Genomic DNA, 18,991 nt, shown 5'->3' on the forward strand with positions numbered 1-18,991 from the left:
TACAGATTACTTTTATCTTATTATTCATGTTGGTACTGAACAGCATTTTTCACATTTATAGGCACACTGTAAGACACAGCACATTACTGGCTATGCAGAGATTGATCAAGAGAAAAAGCTGCATGCTGGGCCTCGTAGTTTTTGAGATATGAGTAGTTCCTTTGCAAAGGAGAAAGCAGCTATTACAGCATCGTACTACACTCCACAAATAAGGTACAATATTCAGGCTTTTGGGCAGCTTCCAAAGTGGACCATCATGTGACTTGGGTCTATAAACCAAGTAGAAGACTTCAAAACCTTGAAAGTCCCCACATTTCTTCTGTACCCACCGTCTACCAGAACACCCTTCATCTGAGTTCGATGCATTTTCTTCAGTAAAGAAAGAGAATCAGCAACGAGTATCTTCTTGCAGCCCTCCCGCAGCAAGATCTGTTGTGTAAAGAACACAAAATACAGCGGTTGTTGAATAGATGGGCATATCAACTATCTTGGGAAGTCTCCACTGGGTTTCTGCTGCCAAAGAGAACGCAAGGAATGCTTAAGACATTTCAAGCTATTCTAAAGGAGGGAAAGGAGAAGCCTCCTGTTACTGCCACCTCTATCTAAATAACACCCCCCCCTCACTATTAAAAACAAAACCAAAATCCAAAACAAACAAACAAACAAACCAAACCCACAAACAAACTAAAACACCTCAAAAAGTCAAATAATTTACAAATATACTATTGCCATAAATTATCTTCTTCCTATGAGTTGGTCTTCACAAAATACAATGGAGAGAGATTTTTACAGCGCCACTCACAATTGCTTTCCAAACCATTTCAAAACTGTTTCTACCTACATCTTTCTTGTCTTCCTTAGGAAAGGCATTTGATAATCATAAACTCCTTCATAAACACAGTAATTCAAAATTTACTTTCTTCAAATATATTTCCTGCTGAGGTGTTATTTAGTAAGTGGTAACAAATGCCCTATACAACTAACCAAAGGTCCAGAGTTCACTCCTCCTTAGCAGAAGTCTCAGCCCCCTTTCTGCTTATTTAATATTTATCATTAGATTGATATGTCATTTCCTGACAACACTGTGAAACTCAAAACGGAATCAAAGGCACCAAGATTATACAGAGACTTATTTCACAATACTTAATGAAGCAAGTATGAAAATATGAAAGACTCAAGTAAGTCTTGTGGAACTTTTCTTTCTCCTCCTGAACTGATGTTTGGTAATTTGTTTTCCAAAACAACGATTCCTCTCAAAAGTGCTTTTGAAAGAGGTTCAAAATCAATTTTAAGCTGAACAACTCTACCAAAACAGTTGTATAAAGAGGCAATGTCCATTCCTTTCTCCCAATCACTATTTGCATTACCGAAGACACCAAGTATTCTAAAGTAGTCCAAGACACAGCTAATTCAAATACCTAAAAAGAAATATAACAGATTTTACAGCCAGAACACTGTCCAAACCCCTATCTTCTCGCATACACGCTGTGAAATAATAAGGGCACGCTGCCAAGAATCATATGGAGTTAAGACTGCAAATCTGAAATACATTAGAAAAATTGAAATTGAATAACACTTCGAGCATTTCAAAGTGGGTATGTCAGTGGGTAAATAACATTCTCCAGTATTAGACACACTGAGCTATAAAACTCTTCAGAGCACCAGAAACTGAACACAGCTCTACAAGACAAACACTCAGAAAATTAATCATTTTTATCTCTGATAATCTCAGGAACTGAGTAAGTCTTTCCCCTTCCAACTTTTCCAAGGGCAACAGACAATAGTAAATTCTGTTTTAAATAAAGAAAAATGTGACTAGCTTTGAAAAAACTACTAGAAACTTTTTGCACAGACAAGAGGATGAGGCCGTCTCTCAGAATTGGTGCTTCCCTGATTCAAAATAGTCTCGATCAGTAAATTATATCCCAAAGACAGGTAAATAACTTAGAGCGGATGAGGTCTTGGCTATATACTTTGGTCTTTGCTGGCTGCACTCCACATAAGCAGATGGAAAATCCCATGTTTAAGTAAAAGGAGCAAAGTAAGCATGTTAAATGAGAGAGGCAGAAAAGCAATATGCAGAGGAGAGCATAATTTACTATTTTCTACTTAAAATACAGCATGCCAATAGGAAAGCTTCATTTTAAAAAAAGAAAAATAAAGAGTGAAATAGTAGACATCATTAGTCAACAGAAAACCTTGATACTATTTGATGCCTTAAAAAGTAGAAGTAACAGAAATATCTTATAAGACACACGCACTATCTTCCCCAGAATTATCTAAACTCTACTAAGATTTTGCTATACTACATTCAATGACTGTTTGTCAGACCTTCTTTTGCTACAAGTGGAATACAATAGGTAGCTAGTGTTATTATACTATTAATATATTAAAGGAAAAGTCACAATGAAGACTGTAATATATTGGATCTCAGGTAATAAATCCCAACACTTCTGCAGGAACACATTTGAATAGCTCAAAGATGAGATGGATAATTTAAGAGTCATAGGAAGAGAAGCAGGAGAGGGAATTTGGAGGTGAGACAGAGGAAGAAAGAACCTTTGAATTAACTTCTTTATATTAAAAGAAGGGAGAATCATATAGCTCTGAGCCCTAAGATCAGGCTAAATTCATTAAAACTGACATCAAGCATAAATCTAATAAAACCAGTTTCTGGGGAAATGAAATAGGACTTAAAGAGGATGCTACCTATGTAACAAAGTCTTACGAAGCTGAACTTGTTTACCTTTTAAAAGCACATGACTATAAGCACAAGCATTGCACAGCTAGAAAAAGAAGATTTAAGCAGACATAATGCTTTTCAAGAAATTAATACAAACTTCTGGAACCAAAACAATTACTGCAAAAAAGAATTCTAGTTCAATTTCTGACTGATGCTACTGTATAAGTAAAATCAGAAGCCATAAAAACTTAAATTTAATTTAAAAAGTCCTGATTTACAAATGCCTAACATCTTTAAAGCAAAACACTGTAGTATGCAGTTAATTTGAAAGGGTGTACTCAAAGCTCTGGGAACAAATTCATGCCTGGTTTCAGCTTAGCACTCAAAGAATTCCAAGTTTCTCAAGGCAAATCAACTGAATTCTTCCAAATGGCATCACAAGTGTCATTAAAAACATATTCTTTTCAGTCTTTCCAACCAAAACGCAGAGGTCCCTCTGTGCAGGCTGCAATCCACCCACTAGTACCTCCAAGGTGTCTGAACAGCAGCTTATTCATGTTCAGGAACAAAACCCAACAATTTTTCCAGGCGTTTTTTCGAGCAACATTCAACAGATTATCATTGGGGTCTATTAGTTCATATCCTCTGTTATGAATGGATAGATGTGAATTCTATGAATGGATGAATCTCTGTTATCCATCAGAGTTACTGCAGGTTCAATCAAAGTGCAAACTAATAAGTCAACATATTTGAGTAAAATGGCTAATCCACAAAATCTAGAGGCACTGCATCTAAACAAATTGCTTTTATATTTAAAACTAAGGAAAACAAGTCTTAAAATACAAATATATTTTGAAGTTTTCTTCTAAAAATTGCTACACAAAGGGTGAGAAATCAGGCCTTCCCTTCTGAAACATGGGAGGTATTTAAATCTCTTCCAATACCACAAGCATTTCCTAAATTTTACTCAGGTATAGACTAGAGCTGAAAAGAAACTGACTTTATACCTTCAGAAAGTGTAACAGGCTTAACACTAACTCACAAGTGCACAAATAAGGGGATTTTTCTGTCAGTCTGCTCTGTGAAATGTGTGATATAATGCTTTAGAAACCTGGAGCATGATTACATGACTTATTTTAAGAAAGGCTCCTGCATTCCTCATTCATAAATTAAGACCACTGTCTAATCAGATACCAGAGACTTAAATATGTGTGAACCATTTCATATTCTTTTTCAATTTAATTTCCAGGGAACTGAAAAGGCAAATACAAAGTTCAACTGTAGATCTGAGGAAGAAAATATTTGTTAAAATCAAACCACTGCACAACTGATGAGTTTCAGGCCAAAGAAGTTGTCTAAAAACACCACCAGCAGCACTGGCTTCACACCCACACACACGAAGTCCGAATTTATATTTTTTATAGCAATACTAGTAAATGCTGATTTTGCTACAATTTTCTGCAATTTTCAAATAAGAGCATTACTGCCCTAATCGTGTTGGCTAAGGGAGTTTTTAAAAACAATTGCACTGGTAAATTCCTAATGGGCACAGAGGTTCTGTAGGAGTCTCAGAGAAGCAATGTCCATGTGTGGAAACTGAATTAATGTCATACCGACAACTTTTCAGTTGTATGGAGATGAAGTTGAGTTTTGATTCTGTGTCTTTGAAAACACTTTTAAATGTGAGCAGTAAAGAAAATTATTAAACTTTTGTCAGGGTATCAACGACTTGGCTCAATCTGATTAGCTCACTGTAAGTTTGAATGGTATTTAGTTATGTTGAGAATGTTGACTGAAGAGTGTGATTTATTTGCCATTAAACAAAAAATGTGCTAGCAATGTGTCATTTCAAATAAATAAGCAGGTTCCTCCTTAAGACAACACACTTCAGGAGCTTAAAAATGCAAAGGAAGTAGTTTGTGGTCTATTTTATCTACAAATTTATGGCACCAAAGAACTAGATTTCAGGAGTTAGATATAAAGTATAATAAATAAGTTTTAGACTACACTTTACTTGATAAATACTGCTTCTAAAATTCAGACAGCTATAACTGTGTTGTCTATGTCTTCATAACTTTATTGTCTAAGAATGTTACTATATCTAAACACTAAAATCAGTATTATTTCAGCAGTAAATAAACTTTCATCACAGTGTCACTTAATTATCTACGATGGTTTTAATACACTAACTCAGATGATGACAAAGAAAAGACACTGCAATAAATGATCCTCAGGAGGGAAAAACCAACCAACAATAATCACTTGGGAGTTTTAATCCCAATTCAGAAACCACTTCAACGAATACTTAAATATTTTCTGGTTTAGGAAAATATTGAAGTGTCTGTGCAGCTTAAAGTTCAGGGAAGAACTGCAATTTTTTTTAAAAAGGGTATTCTTGAAGAATAGGGCAGCTTAATAGATCCCTGCTTGTAAAGCAGAGCTATAACCCCAAAGCAAAAGTAAATTAGAAGTACTTAAATTAAGTTGTAGCTTGAGAACAAAGTCTCATGTAATCAAGATCTTATTTTTACTGAACAGAATACCTAAGCCTACCTTAGTGTCATGACTGGTTGGTTGGCAGCAAACAGATATTAATTCATTTTCAAAGGAGTAAGTTAAACACATTACTTTAGAACTGAGGTGAGTCTAGAGGAGCCCACACAACAGTTGCAGCAGTTCATCTAATGGGCAGTAATTTGTTAAAGTGAAGCAACCAGTCAGAAATATCCCAACATTAATAAAACCTTAAAACTATTCAGGGAAGATCCCAGACCAAAAAAAATTACAACAAATTCTGTTGCCTTAGCAGACTTCCTTGTTGGATTCTCTAATGCACACTGTAAGACATATGGCATGCTTTGGCAGCCACTCAATTTGATTCACTTGGTTTTGCTGGGATGTGAAGAATTGTTTTCAAAAATACAAAGTCTGCCGAAGGCACTGCTTTTAGCTCCTACCCATATTTCAAATCACATCTAATGTAAAGTTTACTGCTATGGAAATTGAGGAGCATAATACGAAATTTGCGGTTACATACTTACATAAGCACGAAACAGTCTTATCAGGGCTTGCAAAAGGAGGCCACAATTAAATAAAATAATGGCACAATTGTAACACCTTTTGGGGACCCAACCTTATGAAAAGATCACCAAAGTGTGTGTTTTAGGCAGTGACTTGCGACTTGTAAGCCAAGCAACAGGTTCTAACTTGACCTACGTGCCTCCTTTGTGGATCGTGGCACAAGATTTTTTTTTTTGCCTTTGAAAATGGGAACGATAAAACTTATGTGCATACAGAGCTCAAGATACAAATAGACTAAATTATAGAAAGTCCTAGCCAAGTAAATTTGGATTGCTGTATGAGTTCAAAACACCTGGTACAAAACAGGAAGTTTTTACCAAAATCCAAAGAGTTGTGCCAGGCCACAATAAAAGATATGGGCTTCTCACCATGAACCTACACAACACGATGTGAAGCTGTCACCAGGCATCAATCATACCAACACGCTAAAGCTAGCTTTAAAACAGCTAATGAGGCAGCAGTAACGATGAAACCAGGGCAGAATTGCTCTGAGCAGTAAGAGGCTGTTTAGACGTTTACTTGAAGTCCCAGCCATACCTTGAAGCACATGCTGAATGCAGAAAGTCCTGCTATAAAAAAATTGAGCTTGCCAATCTAAGGCTGCCTAGGTGAGTGTGCAAGAGCTGCAGTCACAGCTCTAAATTTTAGTGTAGACACACTGTCTAGTCATAAATGATGCACTTTAACACTGCCTGTAACACTTCAGGAGCAGCTTTATCTTAAACTCTAGCTTACATTTCTCTAAAGAGAAATAATCCCACACTTTTTTGACTATATTTTTTTTGCTATCGTACAAGTAAGCTAAGTGCAAATTACACTAAGCTTCCTAATTTCTGTTATTCCTATGAGATGGTAATTTTAGCCCTCGAGCTATCCAAATCTACTTCAACATGAATTCAATTGAAATCCATGAAGCACTTCAATGCTAACAGCAAATAATTCTAGATACCACTCTGAAGGTTAAATATATCCTTTCAATCCCAAAGTAATTTTGTTAAAAGGTATTTGGAGACAGAGATTCTTCTCTCCCCAAAATGTGACCAAACTATGTAATCAGCTTTGTCTGAAGCCACACAATATACTTTGCATACATGTAAAGTTGCAGCTGTGCACAGAAGACTTTCTCAGTCTGTCTGCAGATGAACCAAAAATTACATTTTGATTTCAACAGAACGCAAGAACAGGAGGATCAGCACCACAAGCAGCAGGGTACTGACAGCAGCAACATTAACACGCAACTAATCAAACGTAGCATGCTGTTTAGCTAGTATCACTTTGAAAGGATATTATTATCTCATAAAGTCGATTAAAAACTGGAAGTAATGTTAGAATATGAATTATATGCAAACACGTATCCATTTATCTGGGATAGCTCCTTGCACATAATGAGTGTCAGAAGAACCAGACATGTAAAATGCTTCTTTGTAATAGTGAAAGTCATAATCTAAAGCCCATACGGTAATAAAATAATGGAAAAGCCTTGGAAAGGCTTAAACCCTGCCTTCTTAGAAGGCCTTCTGACATCATTGAAGGCTCTACTTGGCCAGGTAAGAGACCAACTATGACCTTACTGAAAAACATCAAGCCCATCTATTTGCTCAAGATGTCCAAAGACTAACAGTAGATGGGAAACAAATGTTTATGAAGTTCAGAAAATTTGAGTTTTAGCTGCTTATTAGGCTATGTTTTCTTGGACTCTGCATAGTAACACTAGAAGTATTCAAACTGCTCTATATCCTTGCATCTTTCAGTAGAAAGGTGCAGAGCAGCATCACAGAGAAATCAAGTTTGGGCCTCCTTTGGTAGCAGGGAGATATCAAATATGCAATGCAACTCTCTCTGTTGTTACTTTTGGGAACACTGAAGGGTACACTCTTTGAAAGTTCTTACTAACATGCCTCAGAAACCCATCAGGTAGAGAACTGCATATATGTGTATAATTATACTGGGATAAGAACTCCCATAATCCAATGAGCAGTCTTTTTTTTTTTAATGCACAGACATCAACAAATTCTGCACAACAGACAAGAAATGAATTTTAAAAGGTCATCTTCCTTTAGTTTGTATGACACTTAACATCACAGAATCACAGAATATTCGGGGTTGGAGGGGACCTCTGGAGATCACCTAGTCCAACCCACCTGCTAAGGCCTAGAGTAGATTGCACATGAATGTGTCCAGGCAGGTTTTGAATGTCTCCAGAGGAGGAGACTCCACAACCTCTCTGGGCAGCCTGTTCCAGTGCTCTGGCACCCTCAAAGTAAAGAAGTTTCTCCTCATGTTTAGCTGGAACCTCCTACGCATCAGTGTGTGCCCATTGCCCCTCATCCTATCATTGGGCACCACTGAAAGGAGTCTGGTCGCATCCTCCTGACAACCACAAACATACAGCTCTAATACCTGGTGAATATTTTAGTGAGGGCATGTTGTGTTCTGCCTCCTCATATATGAAACAGAATGAAAAACACTGGTCATGAGACTTTTCAATATTGGACTGTTAAACAGTATAAAATAGTCTGAGTCACCCAAGGTCTTTCCAGTTCTACTTACCCACCAGGCTTATGACAGCATGGAAGTGCTAGAAGCCATCAAGAGAAGAGACTATTAATCTTGACAAATTTCTAACCTTTCTGTCATCCTTTTGTACTAACCCACAGTGTCAATGACAGATGTCTGAACAAAATGAACAAACCTTAATGATAGCCATTTCTTGTGCTGTTCAGTAGCAAAGTGGTTTTGCTGTCCCTCTGAAAATGAGTATCACAGGAAGAAAGCAACATTTACCTGCAAGTTGTAGTCCTGAAGGATTTTCACTAGTGAGTCTCTCAAGTTAGGAATCTCCATGCCTTCCTTAATGCGGTGGATCAGAAGAATGGGATCCACATGCGTTCCAATATTGTTCAACAAACCAGTAATAAAAGCTGTGAAAACCAAGAGGCAAAGAATTAAGAAAAACTGCAGCAAAATACCTGATTAAAGGATGCTTTGGTGACAAGGTTCAGACTTTGGCTGATTCTCTGACAGTTCTCTACTAAGAGGTAACACTAAGCCTCTTCCATATCGCCTTTGTATGTTTCTTGAAGCTGTATTTGCTTGAGTACAGGCCTTTGGGTAAGAGAGGAAGATACAGCCTGGCAATTCATAGAACTTCTAGGGCATGCAGAAAAGGGGTAACAGAGTATTCAGCACAAAGCCACAAGTAAATAATGGATTTCAATTCAATAAAAAGGGCACTCATGAAAACAGAGCCAGAAAATTAACTGCAGTATGTGACTATTTCATTTCCAGGGTTTAAAAACAATTTTTCAAGCACGTAACCTAAATCGAAAGTGCTTCTAAACATTGGTGAGAGTGATGTAAGAGAAGTATTTGGTTTTTGAATTGCACCTGGCTAAACAAAACAATAGAAGGATGAGCCTCAAGGCTGCATTTTTTCTTCAATACCCAAACTGGAGGAATATCACTGGAGTTGCTCTGCATGTGGGCAGATGGAACTGCGAGAATTCTATAGGCTTTGAATCCCTTTTGCTTTAAAGATATCACTGTAGCAGTGTAGCAGTACTTTTAGCGACGAACTGCATTTAACTATGGGTAACTTGAGAATGCTATTCTTATGCAGGACTAACAGATTTTGGTTGTTTCTTCCTGTCAGAATTAGTGGCCATGAGATGAAAAGATATGCATTCCAGCACTAATTCTACAAGACATTCAATCCTTTGGAAAAGAGATCCCAAGAGAGACTTCAAAGCCTTGATTTAAAGCCCCATAAGAGGCTGCAAAACCAATGGAGCACATAACTAAAATAATTCTATTTTCTCAGTCATATGAACTCCTCTGAATCTGTCTCCTAAACAAAACTGATGTTGCTTATGAAATTCTGGCAGTTTCTGTTTCCATCTAAACTTCAAACTTGACTCACTATTTATATAATGGATGAAAGACAAAATGCACTCATTATTAGAGATCTTACATTATTAGAGAGTCTTCCACAGAAACAAAAGAAATTTGTTATTCTACTGAGGTGCAGAAAGGTGCAGGTTCTTTATTTTCAGAATTTCAAATGGAAGCAGCTGCCATAAACACACTACACAACATCCTCATCAAGCCTGCAGACTGTGTTTTCTGGCTGTCTAAAAATAAAGCCTCATTCTGCTAAATTAAAAGCACCATTCTCCCCTTAATTTGTCATTAAGGGCATAACTATGCAGAGCTTAGTCAAATGGTAAATCCCTAAGCACTCATTCTGTAGCATGCCCACATGCTGCCTTACTGGAAGTTTTTATGCACAGTAGGACAGCTGTGTTGTGTTCTGCAAACCAGGACACCTCCCTGACCATCCATAAACACTTTCTCTAACATGCACGTGGATAATTCAATCCTTTAATTGCTATAACATTGCACAAAAAAACACATATGCAAGGCTTCTGAGAAACTATCCTGCTTACGTGGTTTGTCGATAGAATACAAAATGAGGTCTTCCCAAAGTTCTGCATCATCTTGTTCCTTGGCAAATTCAATAGCTTTATCTACATCTTGCAATTCTTCCATTATCATCTTCAAGGCACTCCGGCTATTACCCATTCTGCCTAGAAGGAAAAAATAAGTAGAGAGACTATAAGTCCTAATGCTTATCAATGCTCAGTGCTTTAAGAAGCTCTTTCACTATGAATTTTTTAAGTGTGAAGTTGCCCCAGACTAGCTCAACCAAGACCAAATCTCATCTAATCTGATGTATGAATGCAAATCCCAGAGCAATCAGTGTAGCCTGAACAAGCACTTGGAGAACTTTGCTGGAGTAGGACCTGGAGTCTTTCTGAAGGATGTGTGGAGTCATATTAGGGGCTCTGAACTGCAGCAACATCTAATGTAAGGGGGAGTGTGTGCATGTGTATGCATGCATACTACGACATGAAATATGCTCTTTAAAAGCCCACGGGGACACTCTTAATTTACAGTAAGTATAATGCAGTTTACATCCATGGAGAATTACAGGAAGAGGAAGAAATAGCAGAAACACTGAACTATTACTTCAGTAAACCTATGAGTAAATCCCACTCTGCCTCAAGTGGTCCACAAAACACTTTTCTTACTAAAACAAACATTAAGAAACACTTCCCATTTTGTTTATGACTAATATGTAAACATCCATAAAAATCTTAGTCTTACAATGCCTCCCATTCAGAAGTAAATTCTTTGGACTGCTGAGGGAGCTAATTTAATTTTACTCAAAAAAAAGGCGGGGGTGGGTGTGGAAAGAGAAAGATGTAACATAATCCTCTACCTCATCAAAAGATAACATTAAGCTTCTGAGATGTAATCAGAATTTCTCCCCTCTCCTCAAACTGACAGTGTTACTCTTCTCTTGGAGACTGTCTCAAAAATACTCCCCTTGCCCCAACCTGTTTCCCAGAGATCCCCAGTAGCTCCAAAACCCCAGAAAAACACCAAATCAGAAATGCAATAACACAATATATGGAGTTGGGACATCAAATGAATACTCCAGTATTTTTTTTAAATTTTATTTTCTAAATGAGGTTATTTAGTACTACTGACTGTATACCAACTTTGTCTTTGGGAAAGCATGTCAAATTATATTAGACAATACATTTTCCCAGCATAAACTTTGACAATATTAAAAGCATGTTGTAATTTATCACACTGAGTGTTACTTACTCAGAAGATAGACTGTTTCTTCTACGAAGTTCCTCTGTTGACAGATCTCAAGAGCCTTGAATTCAAGGGAAACGAGGAGGGAAAGAGAATACAGGGAACCATGTAACATGATCACAAATGCTGAAAGAGGTGTAAAGATACTTTTCCACGAAGTTGCATTACTCAATTTGACAGGAATACGCAATACCCTTAATATGCATTGTCAGGTTCTCTGGAATTAATTAAGAAGTGAAACTCCATGGTATTTTTTTTTTTTTTTTTTATATAAGACTATGCCAACCTCAAACTTTGAATCTACTGGCAACATCTTTCTTCTGCTTCCAGAAGTTGGTTAATCCAAAAGCATTATCTGCTGTCAAGACTTGCTTCCTGTGGATGGACTTATGAAGTCTCTCATGCTGCAGGTCTACTTGACATTCATTCATAATACAAGCCTGTAGATCTCCTCAAGGTAACCCAAATGGCTTTGGGAGGCTGAAAGTGCCCTCTATATTTTGTATCCATGACCTCCAAGAAGAAAATCCAAAAATAATCCAACCCAAATACAGAAGAATAAGGAGGAAACATTTCTTGTGAATTCAAATTAAAAACCTGAGGGCTAAATACCATGAGCAGTTACTGAATCTGTCTGTAGTTGACAAACACTGAGCACAATGACCAAATGATTACCAGCAAGTTTTTAGTAACACAAAATTGGCGGGGCTGGTATGCCATAAACAATGTCTATTTCCAATTTGGAAGCAGAAAGCAAAATCAAGATTCATGGCATTCTTGTGAAGACAACCATTCACCAACAAAGACTTCCAGACTTGAAAATCAAAACTATAAATGCATAAGATATAGCTACAGCTAAAGATGTAGGTAGGAATTAATTTTTCCTTCTATTCTCCAATTATTTGAGATGGGTTACTATGAAGATTAGAGATACAGAAAATGAATTTGAGGGCATGAGTAAGTGAATTACCAACCAGATGCTTCAGGGGAATGAGGGTATGAATAACACTAATAAGCTATAAATACATCTGACACCCTTTTTTCTTTCCACTTAAAAGTTAAACTACAAAGTATCAGGTACTCAGTATTTCTGGATACTGCACGTTTATTGACTGTCATGCTCCCTCTAGAGGAAAACAAGGAACATTGATACTTCTCTTTCAGTTCATTTTATAAAACATTTTCCAAGCTCTACTTCAATGACACTGGCTTATTTTCAGAGAACAAAAATTATTTCTACTTGCTGGGTTTATAATTGCTTTAAAGCAATAATAAGCATGAATAATAAGCATTTGTTCAAATATCATGGGGTTTTTTTGCAATTTATACACTGCACTAGAGTCTGCTTAACAGGAACTGAAAAATATTGGTAACTGGGAAATTCTTGGTACCCTTTTTATTTCCTTCGAACAAAGATTTGTATGTGGCAAAAACTGTTACTACACAATATGTATGGTAAGAAGTATAATTACAGAATTAGCAGTGACAGTAAATTCAACTGAGTTGTACATAAGTGTTTGTATCTTTCTTCCTTAACTTCTTACTGAAATATATTACCATGTAAACATAAAGGTCAGAATGACACTTTTTCTACCACCTTTCTCTCACTTTGGTGATGATGGCACCACACCTTCCAATGGTTCATGGGTCTCTGACATATCCTTGCTCACAGCCTATAACTTCAGCAAAGCAGTGCCACCAATGTGCTCGCATCATTTACACACAGCACTTTTCTGCACCATCCACCACTGAAGATAGGTGGCTGGATCAGCAATAACTAAAACTAACTTGTACCAAAAGGAAAGAAAAAATGCACATAAAACCATCATCACACTAGCAATACATAAGGCAGAAACTAAGAATCAGAGAGTTAAAAACAAATACTCCAACGCTGCAGACAAAAGTCCCTGGCTGGAAAGCTCTCAGGCTCATTGCCTAAGAAGATCACTGAGACTACCTAGTTTTGTGAGAGAGTTTCAACAAAGACCAAGTCTGCAATTCTAACACACTATTTTCCAATGTCTCCTGCTGTTGCACAGTAAAGTTAACAAAAGCATGGAAAACAAGAGAGGTGCCAGGAACAGTACTCATTCTCTTCAGCATGTCAACCATATAAAATGTAATATTCAATATTGCATTCAAAACTACTCCACCTGTGTCATCATTATAGAGGCACTCAGAGAGGCATCCTTTCACAAAGTCTGCTCTGCTTGGCCAATAACAGCAACAAATACAAATAATAAAACACTGACCCAACTAAAGAGGGAAAATTTAAATTTCCATTTGATTCTCTTTAATTCAAGCAGGGGAAAAACAAAACAAAAACAAATAAAAACCCCAACAAAACAAAAATAAAACTGCCCTTAACTTTGTTTATTTACTTTTTTAATTTGACAAGAGCGAGCAAGGAAGGAAAATGTAAAAAGATTAAAGAAGGTGTAAACATGGTGCTCTGTAAAATCCATTTTTACTAGAGGAAGTACAAAGACAAAATACTTTTAACTCTGCTAGTTCAGTGACTCTTACATTGTGTATATTATCTGAGAGCAAGTTAGGACCTTCAAATACAAAGCTAGAAAAACTCCAGTTGCAGCTACTAATTTTTCAAGATCTAACACTGACTCGCCCTAGACTTGGCAAAATGATGGTAGATTTCCTGCAACCACAACCCGCTGCCCAGTCAGGCCAGGCACTGATATGTAGCTATGCTGTAGGTAAATGCCAAGTGCAAATCCAGAACTTCTGCACCAAAAATCCCTGCTGATTCCTGCCCTGTGAGCTGAAAGAGGAAGGTCTCAGCTGTCAGCAAGCTCTGCAAATCAAACTTCTGCAGGTGATGGCAGCAAACTCCTTTTGGCAGTAGAGGGCAGTACCAGACACAGTTACAAATTCATAACACTACAAGCTACAGAAATGAAAATCGAGGATCTGTGCTTAGATTTTGAAGGGCTTACCTTCTCCAGCGGACAGTGTGTGCTGTCTCTGAGAAATGGTAGTAAATTTGGACGATCGTATTCTGCATAAAGGCTGATCTGTTTCTCATGATATCGTTGGCCTTTATGGTGGTCTCTCTTGAAAAGTTTGTGCAAATACTAGGAATCAAACAAGAGAATGAGAACTCAAAAACCATTTAGGCAACATTATTTGTTTTCTGCTAATAAAGAACTGCTCTTAATTGCCTCAGAAATGTGCTAACACATATTAAAAGGCACGGAGATTAAACTGTGATTCAACAGACTAATATTTTTTTCTAAACTACCCTCATCACAGCAATCTCCAAAACTAGCTCTATAAAACAGGTTTTCAGGAACAGTTAAGAAACTGTCCTTTAACCTTTAATGAAACTACTGGATTTTGAATTTTACAGAAAACTTTGGACAAATATGTCAAGTGAAGCATTTTGGTCATCTGGATATGCTGGACCATTACAGGTAACTATAGATCAAATATTCACCACATGAAATGTTTTAGCCAAAGCACCTTAAATTACAGATATCAGGGCAAAGTTCTTTCTCTCTAGATGAGCACAGAAAAACCTTTAGAATGATCTGGAGAGTCACTTTTATTCCAAGGAAAGCAGGCTTTACACTTTGAAACTGATGCATCCCTTCCATAAACTGACAGTCAGTCAGTCAGTCAGTCATCTTTGCAAAGCTCTTGGGCTGCAGGCTGCACATTTCATAGAGCTGCTTCCTATAATCAAATCTCTAACACATAAACCTGCTCTCCACCAGATCAATGCCCTGAGCCCCACCTGTACACTGCAGCAAGAGAAACTTCCCTCCCTAATACAGCCCAAGCCCACAGTTACGTGTTACATATTCCAACAACAGCGTGTTCACACCGAAGAGGCATTTTTGGAATAGCAGTGTGGGGTCACAGCCTTACAGTGATATTGTAATTCTGCACAAACAAGAACAATCCTGTAGCATAGAAAAGTTACAGCTCAAGAAAGGCAAGCAGTTCACTGTCTCTATGGATCAGCAAAATGTGCTTCGGAGTGGCACCCACCATCCAACCCCATTTTTGTGTAGGGAAAGAAGAGGGATACAAGCAAGAAGTAATTTACCAAAGATGACAAGTGTCTGCAATGTCATATGGAGTACCTCATGGTATGTTAACAAGTAAGTAGTATGTTATCAATTTCTCAGAGGTATACACTTAAAAATTATTTTATTATTGTAAAAAATGCTGTGACCATGCTAAAAAATGGATTAGTGGAAGTAGCCACTTTGGATCTGATAATTTATGACATTTCAGTGATGTGTACTTTGACAAGAGAGCCACATCTGTAAAAGATGTGCCCAGCAAAGAGTTTCTTCAGCTCAACTTGAAACCAACAGAATACAGAAATATTTACCACATGCTGTAGCTCAGGCCTGTTTTCTAGTTCTTCAACAACTCTGTCAATCTGAAAGAGAACAAATAAAACCCAACAGATTAGCAAACCTGTGACGAACAGCACATTTACATGACTGAAAAAAGGACGAGTAATACAAGCAAGCATTGGACTGCCATGCCATGAACTTGTTATACTCACGGAAATTTTATCTTCGTTATCCAAAAGCATGTCTACTGCTTTCTAAAATAAAGAGAACCCAGTTAAGAAACAGGTACACACATATTCTCACACTCTGTTTTGCATTATGCTTGTTCACTGATGGGTATCAGATGGATATTGCAGAACTACTCTTTTCAGCAACAGTAATTCAGACAGCAGTTTGCATAACATCAGCATTCCCTGACAGCATGGCATTACAGAAGAACACATCATGTATTCTTCCAGAATATTTCCCTCAAGTTTCCACACTAACAGCAATCAATACTGTGCAGTTGAAGTATGCCTATTGAATCAAGGGTCAAAGAAGGTCACTGCCAAAATGTGTAGAAATGCTATTTGTCCCATTGTAAAAGAGAACTGCAGGGTGATGGCTGTATAGGAAACACATGACTCAACTTGCCTTACAGTTGGATTCCTCCAAACTATCTGCACACCAATACTGTAACACAAGCGGACAAGACCACGTAAGCAGAGTGGCCACTGGTGTTCCAGCTCTGCTTCCTCTTACAAGAAGAAACTTTGCTTCACATCCAAAAAGCACCAAAAAAATCACAGATTCTTCATATAATTTAGTCTAATAAAACAGAATTATACATTATTTTTTCATGTAGTTCAGAATGGCCACACCAACGATGATAATCTTTGGTATAGACAGCTCCAAATTTTAGCTTTAGTGCTTAGATAACCACTGCACTGAAAGAGCAGATCCACTCCTTTTCCCCCTAGGGATCATATAGATTCTTTCCTCAAGGATCATAACAAAACTAGTTTACTGAGTTTTTAGCCATCTGGGAAGAAAGAACATTAAATTCAGCACAAAATGCACACTTCTTGATTTTTGGAATTCAGGTTAAGAACCTTGCAAGCTTTCAGAAGCAAATTAATTGACTGAAGAGAAAGAAAAGTGGCAAGTACACTTAACATATGCCTCACAAGAAATTCTCTGCTTCCTTTCCTTTGTTTATTAATAACATTTGATCAGAAATGCAGAAAAACATCATGGTGAAGCTCTACCTGAGAATCAGAACAATGATCTTGGATCTGGCACTCAAATGAAAACACAAAGGAAAAAATTAATCTTTGGGTCAATTATTTTGCAGTCTAGGCAAATATCTTCTTCTTATCTCAGAATGTATTCAGACACACCAAACCCTCTCTCTGAATCGAACACTACCTTTAGCTTATTTGTTTTTAATCTGTTAAAATATCTCCAGTGGAAAGTGAATATAAAAATAATTAAGATCATCATACCTCTGAATCAAAATCCATGAGCAGAACAATTTTGTCTTTGATAGAACTGAAAAGATTGTGCTTGTGGATTAACTGGAAGACGTCTTTGTGCCTTAGCGTTAGGTAAATTTCTAGGGCTCTGCCATAGCGCTGGTCGTAAGTATACCTGATAAAAAACAATGTTGTAATGTATGTGATCTTACATATCTAAGTGTAGGAAAATCAACTATGAATGAAAATAGAAATATACTCCAGGATGGAAAGCTCACTACTTGGTTTGATGAATATATGACTGTTTGCTGTGATTTTCTTTTGTTGAGGGAAAATAACACTGGGCAACATTAATTTAAATTCTGTTTACATCAGTCACTGCATTTGTGTTCTGACCTGTGGTTCTCTGCATTTTCATTTTCCCATTTCAAACCTAAGAGGAAGCCACACAAAATGTTGCCTTTTCTATATTTGGAAACTAATTGGAATTCACTTCAGAGCTAAAAACCATTGGTCTCTTAAAACTTTGAGACAAACTGTAACATAGCAATAGTAGTAGCTCTGCTTTTACAAAGAAGCAGTATGAAAAGAACTTAACATGGGAATCAGGCTGAGAAAACGGAAGAGTTTTATACATGTATGAAGTAGCCTAGAACCAGATCAGTTTTGGCACATTTTCCAGTCACGCAGTAAACCTAAATATACTACTTTTGAAACAGAAGGGGAAAAATGCTATTTTATTTTTCTGTGGGTAATTCTGAAATGCACACTTCACAAAAAAGGCTTCCTGTGACAGCACAAAGAGGAATGGTAGCTGTTTGTTTTGGAAAGAAGAGTAGCAAATCCAATCTTATACTAAACTGCTTTTTTTCATACTCCGCATACACTTTATAAGGAAGAGAAAATAATTCTAAGCTGTGCAATCAGCAGAGTGGAGAGCAGAGAAAGCTGATGCCTTGTAGACTGCTGCAGCAAAACAGGTATTTCTGTTAAGAGAGTTAGATAAATATTTATAAACTATAGTATATTTCAAGCTTACTTTTTGTCATAGGAGTTTAAAAGTGTACTCACAATTCTGCAAGTGTTCGTAGCAAAGTCCTGTTCTGTGGATCTTTCTTCAGGTGATCCACTACAGCTTGAACTATGATTGTGTTGTTGTAGAGATCTCCAGGCCACTCTTTTATCAGGGTTGCAAACCCCTAAAAGTGTAAGAGATTGTAACAGAAACAGAAAGAACTGCCTAAGGAACATTTCAAAACATCAAAGCTTCAGCTAAGCCTCTGAGATGATACCTGCTGTGTTTCACCTCTAAGCCACTCTCACGTGCCCACAGATGTGCACAGTGCAGAACACAGATTTTCCTTCTTAGGGCAATGTCATTAAGATTCATGAAGCTGGGTCTCTTTCAGGTACTGGATGCTTTGTGCACCCCCTCAACCACTTGTGCTACATTAAACAAACTACATATAGTAGTATTTATAATAAGTAACCAATATCACAGTATTTGCGTGCTCTGAAAAACATTCTACCAGAATTAATCTTTTTAATCTTTTTATTATCATTGAATTGCCCATTGATAATCTGTTTGAATACAACAGAGCATTTGCTATCGGAGTGCTGCATTGCTGAGCGTGTTTTGCTGGCAATAGCTATTACATGTGCACAAGTCAGGCTGCAGTACCTCATAGTCACTCTCCAAAAACTCATGCAGGACCATTTCATAGATCAGAGGTTTCAAAATTGGATCACGTCTGGGCAAGTAACGACTAATTGCCTAC

The 18,991-nt window shown here is 37.3% G+C and overlaps 1 protein-coding gene across 1 annotated transcript in view; it reads right to left on the reverse strand.

The window, feature by feature from the left end:
* The window catches only part of VPS41 (VPS41 subunit of HOPS complex), a 105,656-nt gene that overhangs the window by 4,026 nt on the left and 82,639 nt on the right, over positions 1-18,991 (reverse strand). The window contains exons 17-26 of the mRNA XM_082044242.1: positions 18,895-18,987; positions 18,285-18,412; positions 17,244-17,388; positions 15,972-16,013; positions 15,792-15,842; positions 14,386-14,523; positions 11,438-11,492; positions 10,210-10,350; positions 8,549-8,685; positions 330-429 (exon numbers count right to left, since the gene is read on the reverse strand). Of these exons, the coding sequence (XP_081900368.1) occupies positions 330-429; positions 8,549-8,685; positions 10,210-10,350; positions 11,438-11,492; positions 14,386-14,523; positions 15,792-15,842; positions 15,972-16,013; positions 17,244-17,388; positions 18,285-18,412; positions 18,895-18,987 (1,030 nt within the window). The remainder of the gene's footprint in view (positions 1-329; positions 430-8,548; positions 8,686-10,209; positions 10,351-11,437; positions 11,493-14,385; positions 14,524-15,791; positions 15,843-15,971; positions 16,014-17,243; positions 17,389-18,284; positions 18,413-18,894; positions 18,988-18,991) is intronic.

Source organism: Streptopelia decaocto (genome assembly GCF_964273445.1).
Source record: "Streptopelia decaocto genome assembly, chromosome: 2".
In the NCBI taxonomy this organism is placed as follows: domain Eukaryota; kingdom Metazoa; phylum Chordata; class Aves; order Columbiformes; family Columbidae; genus Streptopelia; species Streptopelia decaocto.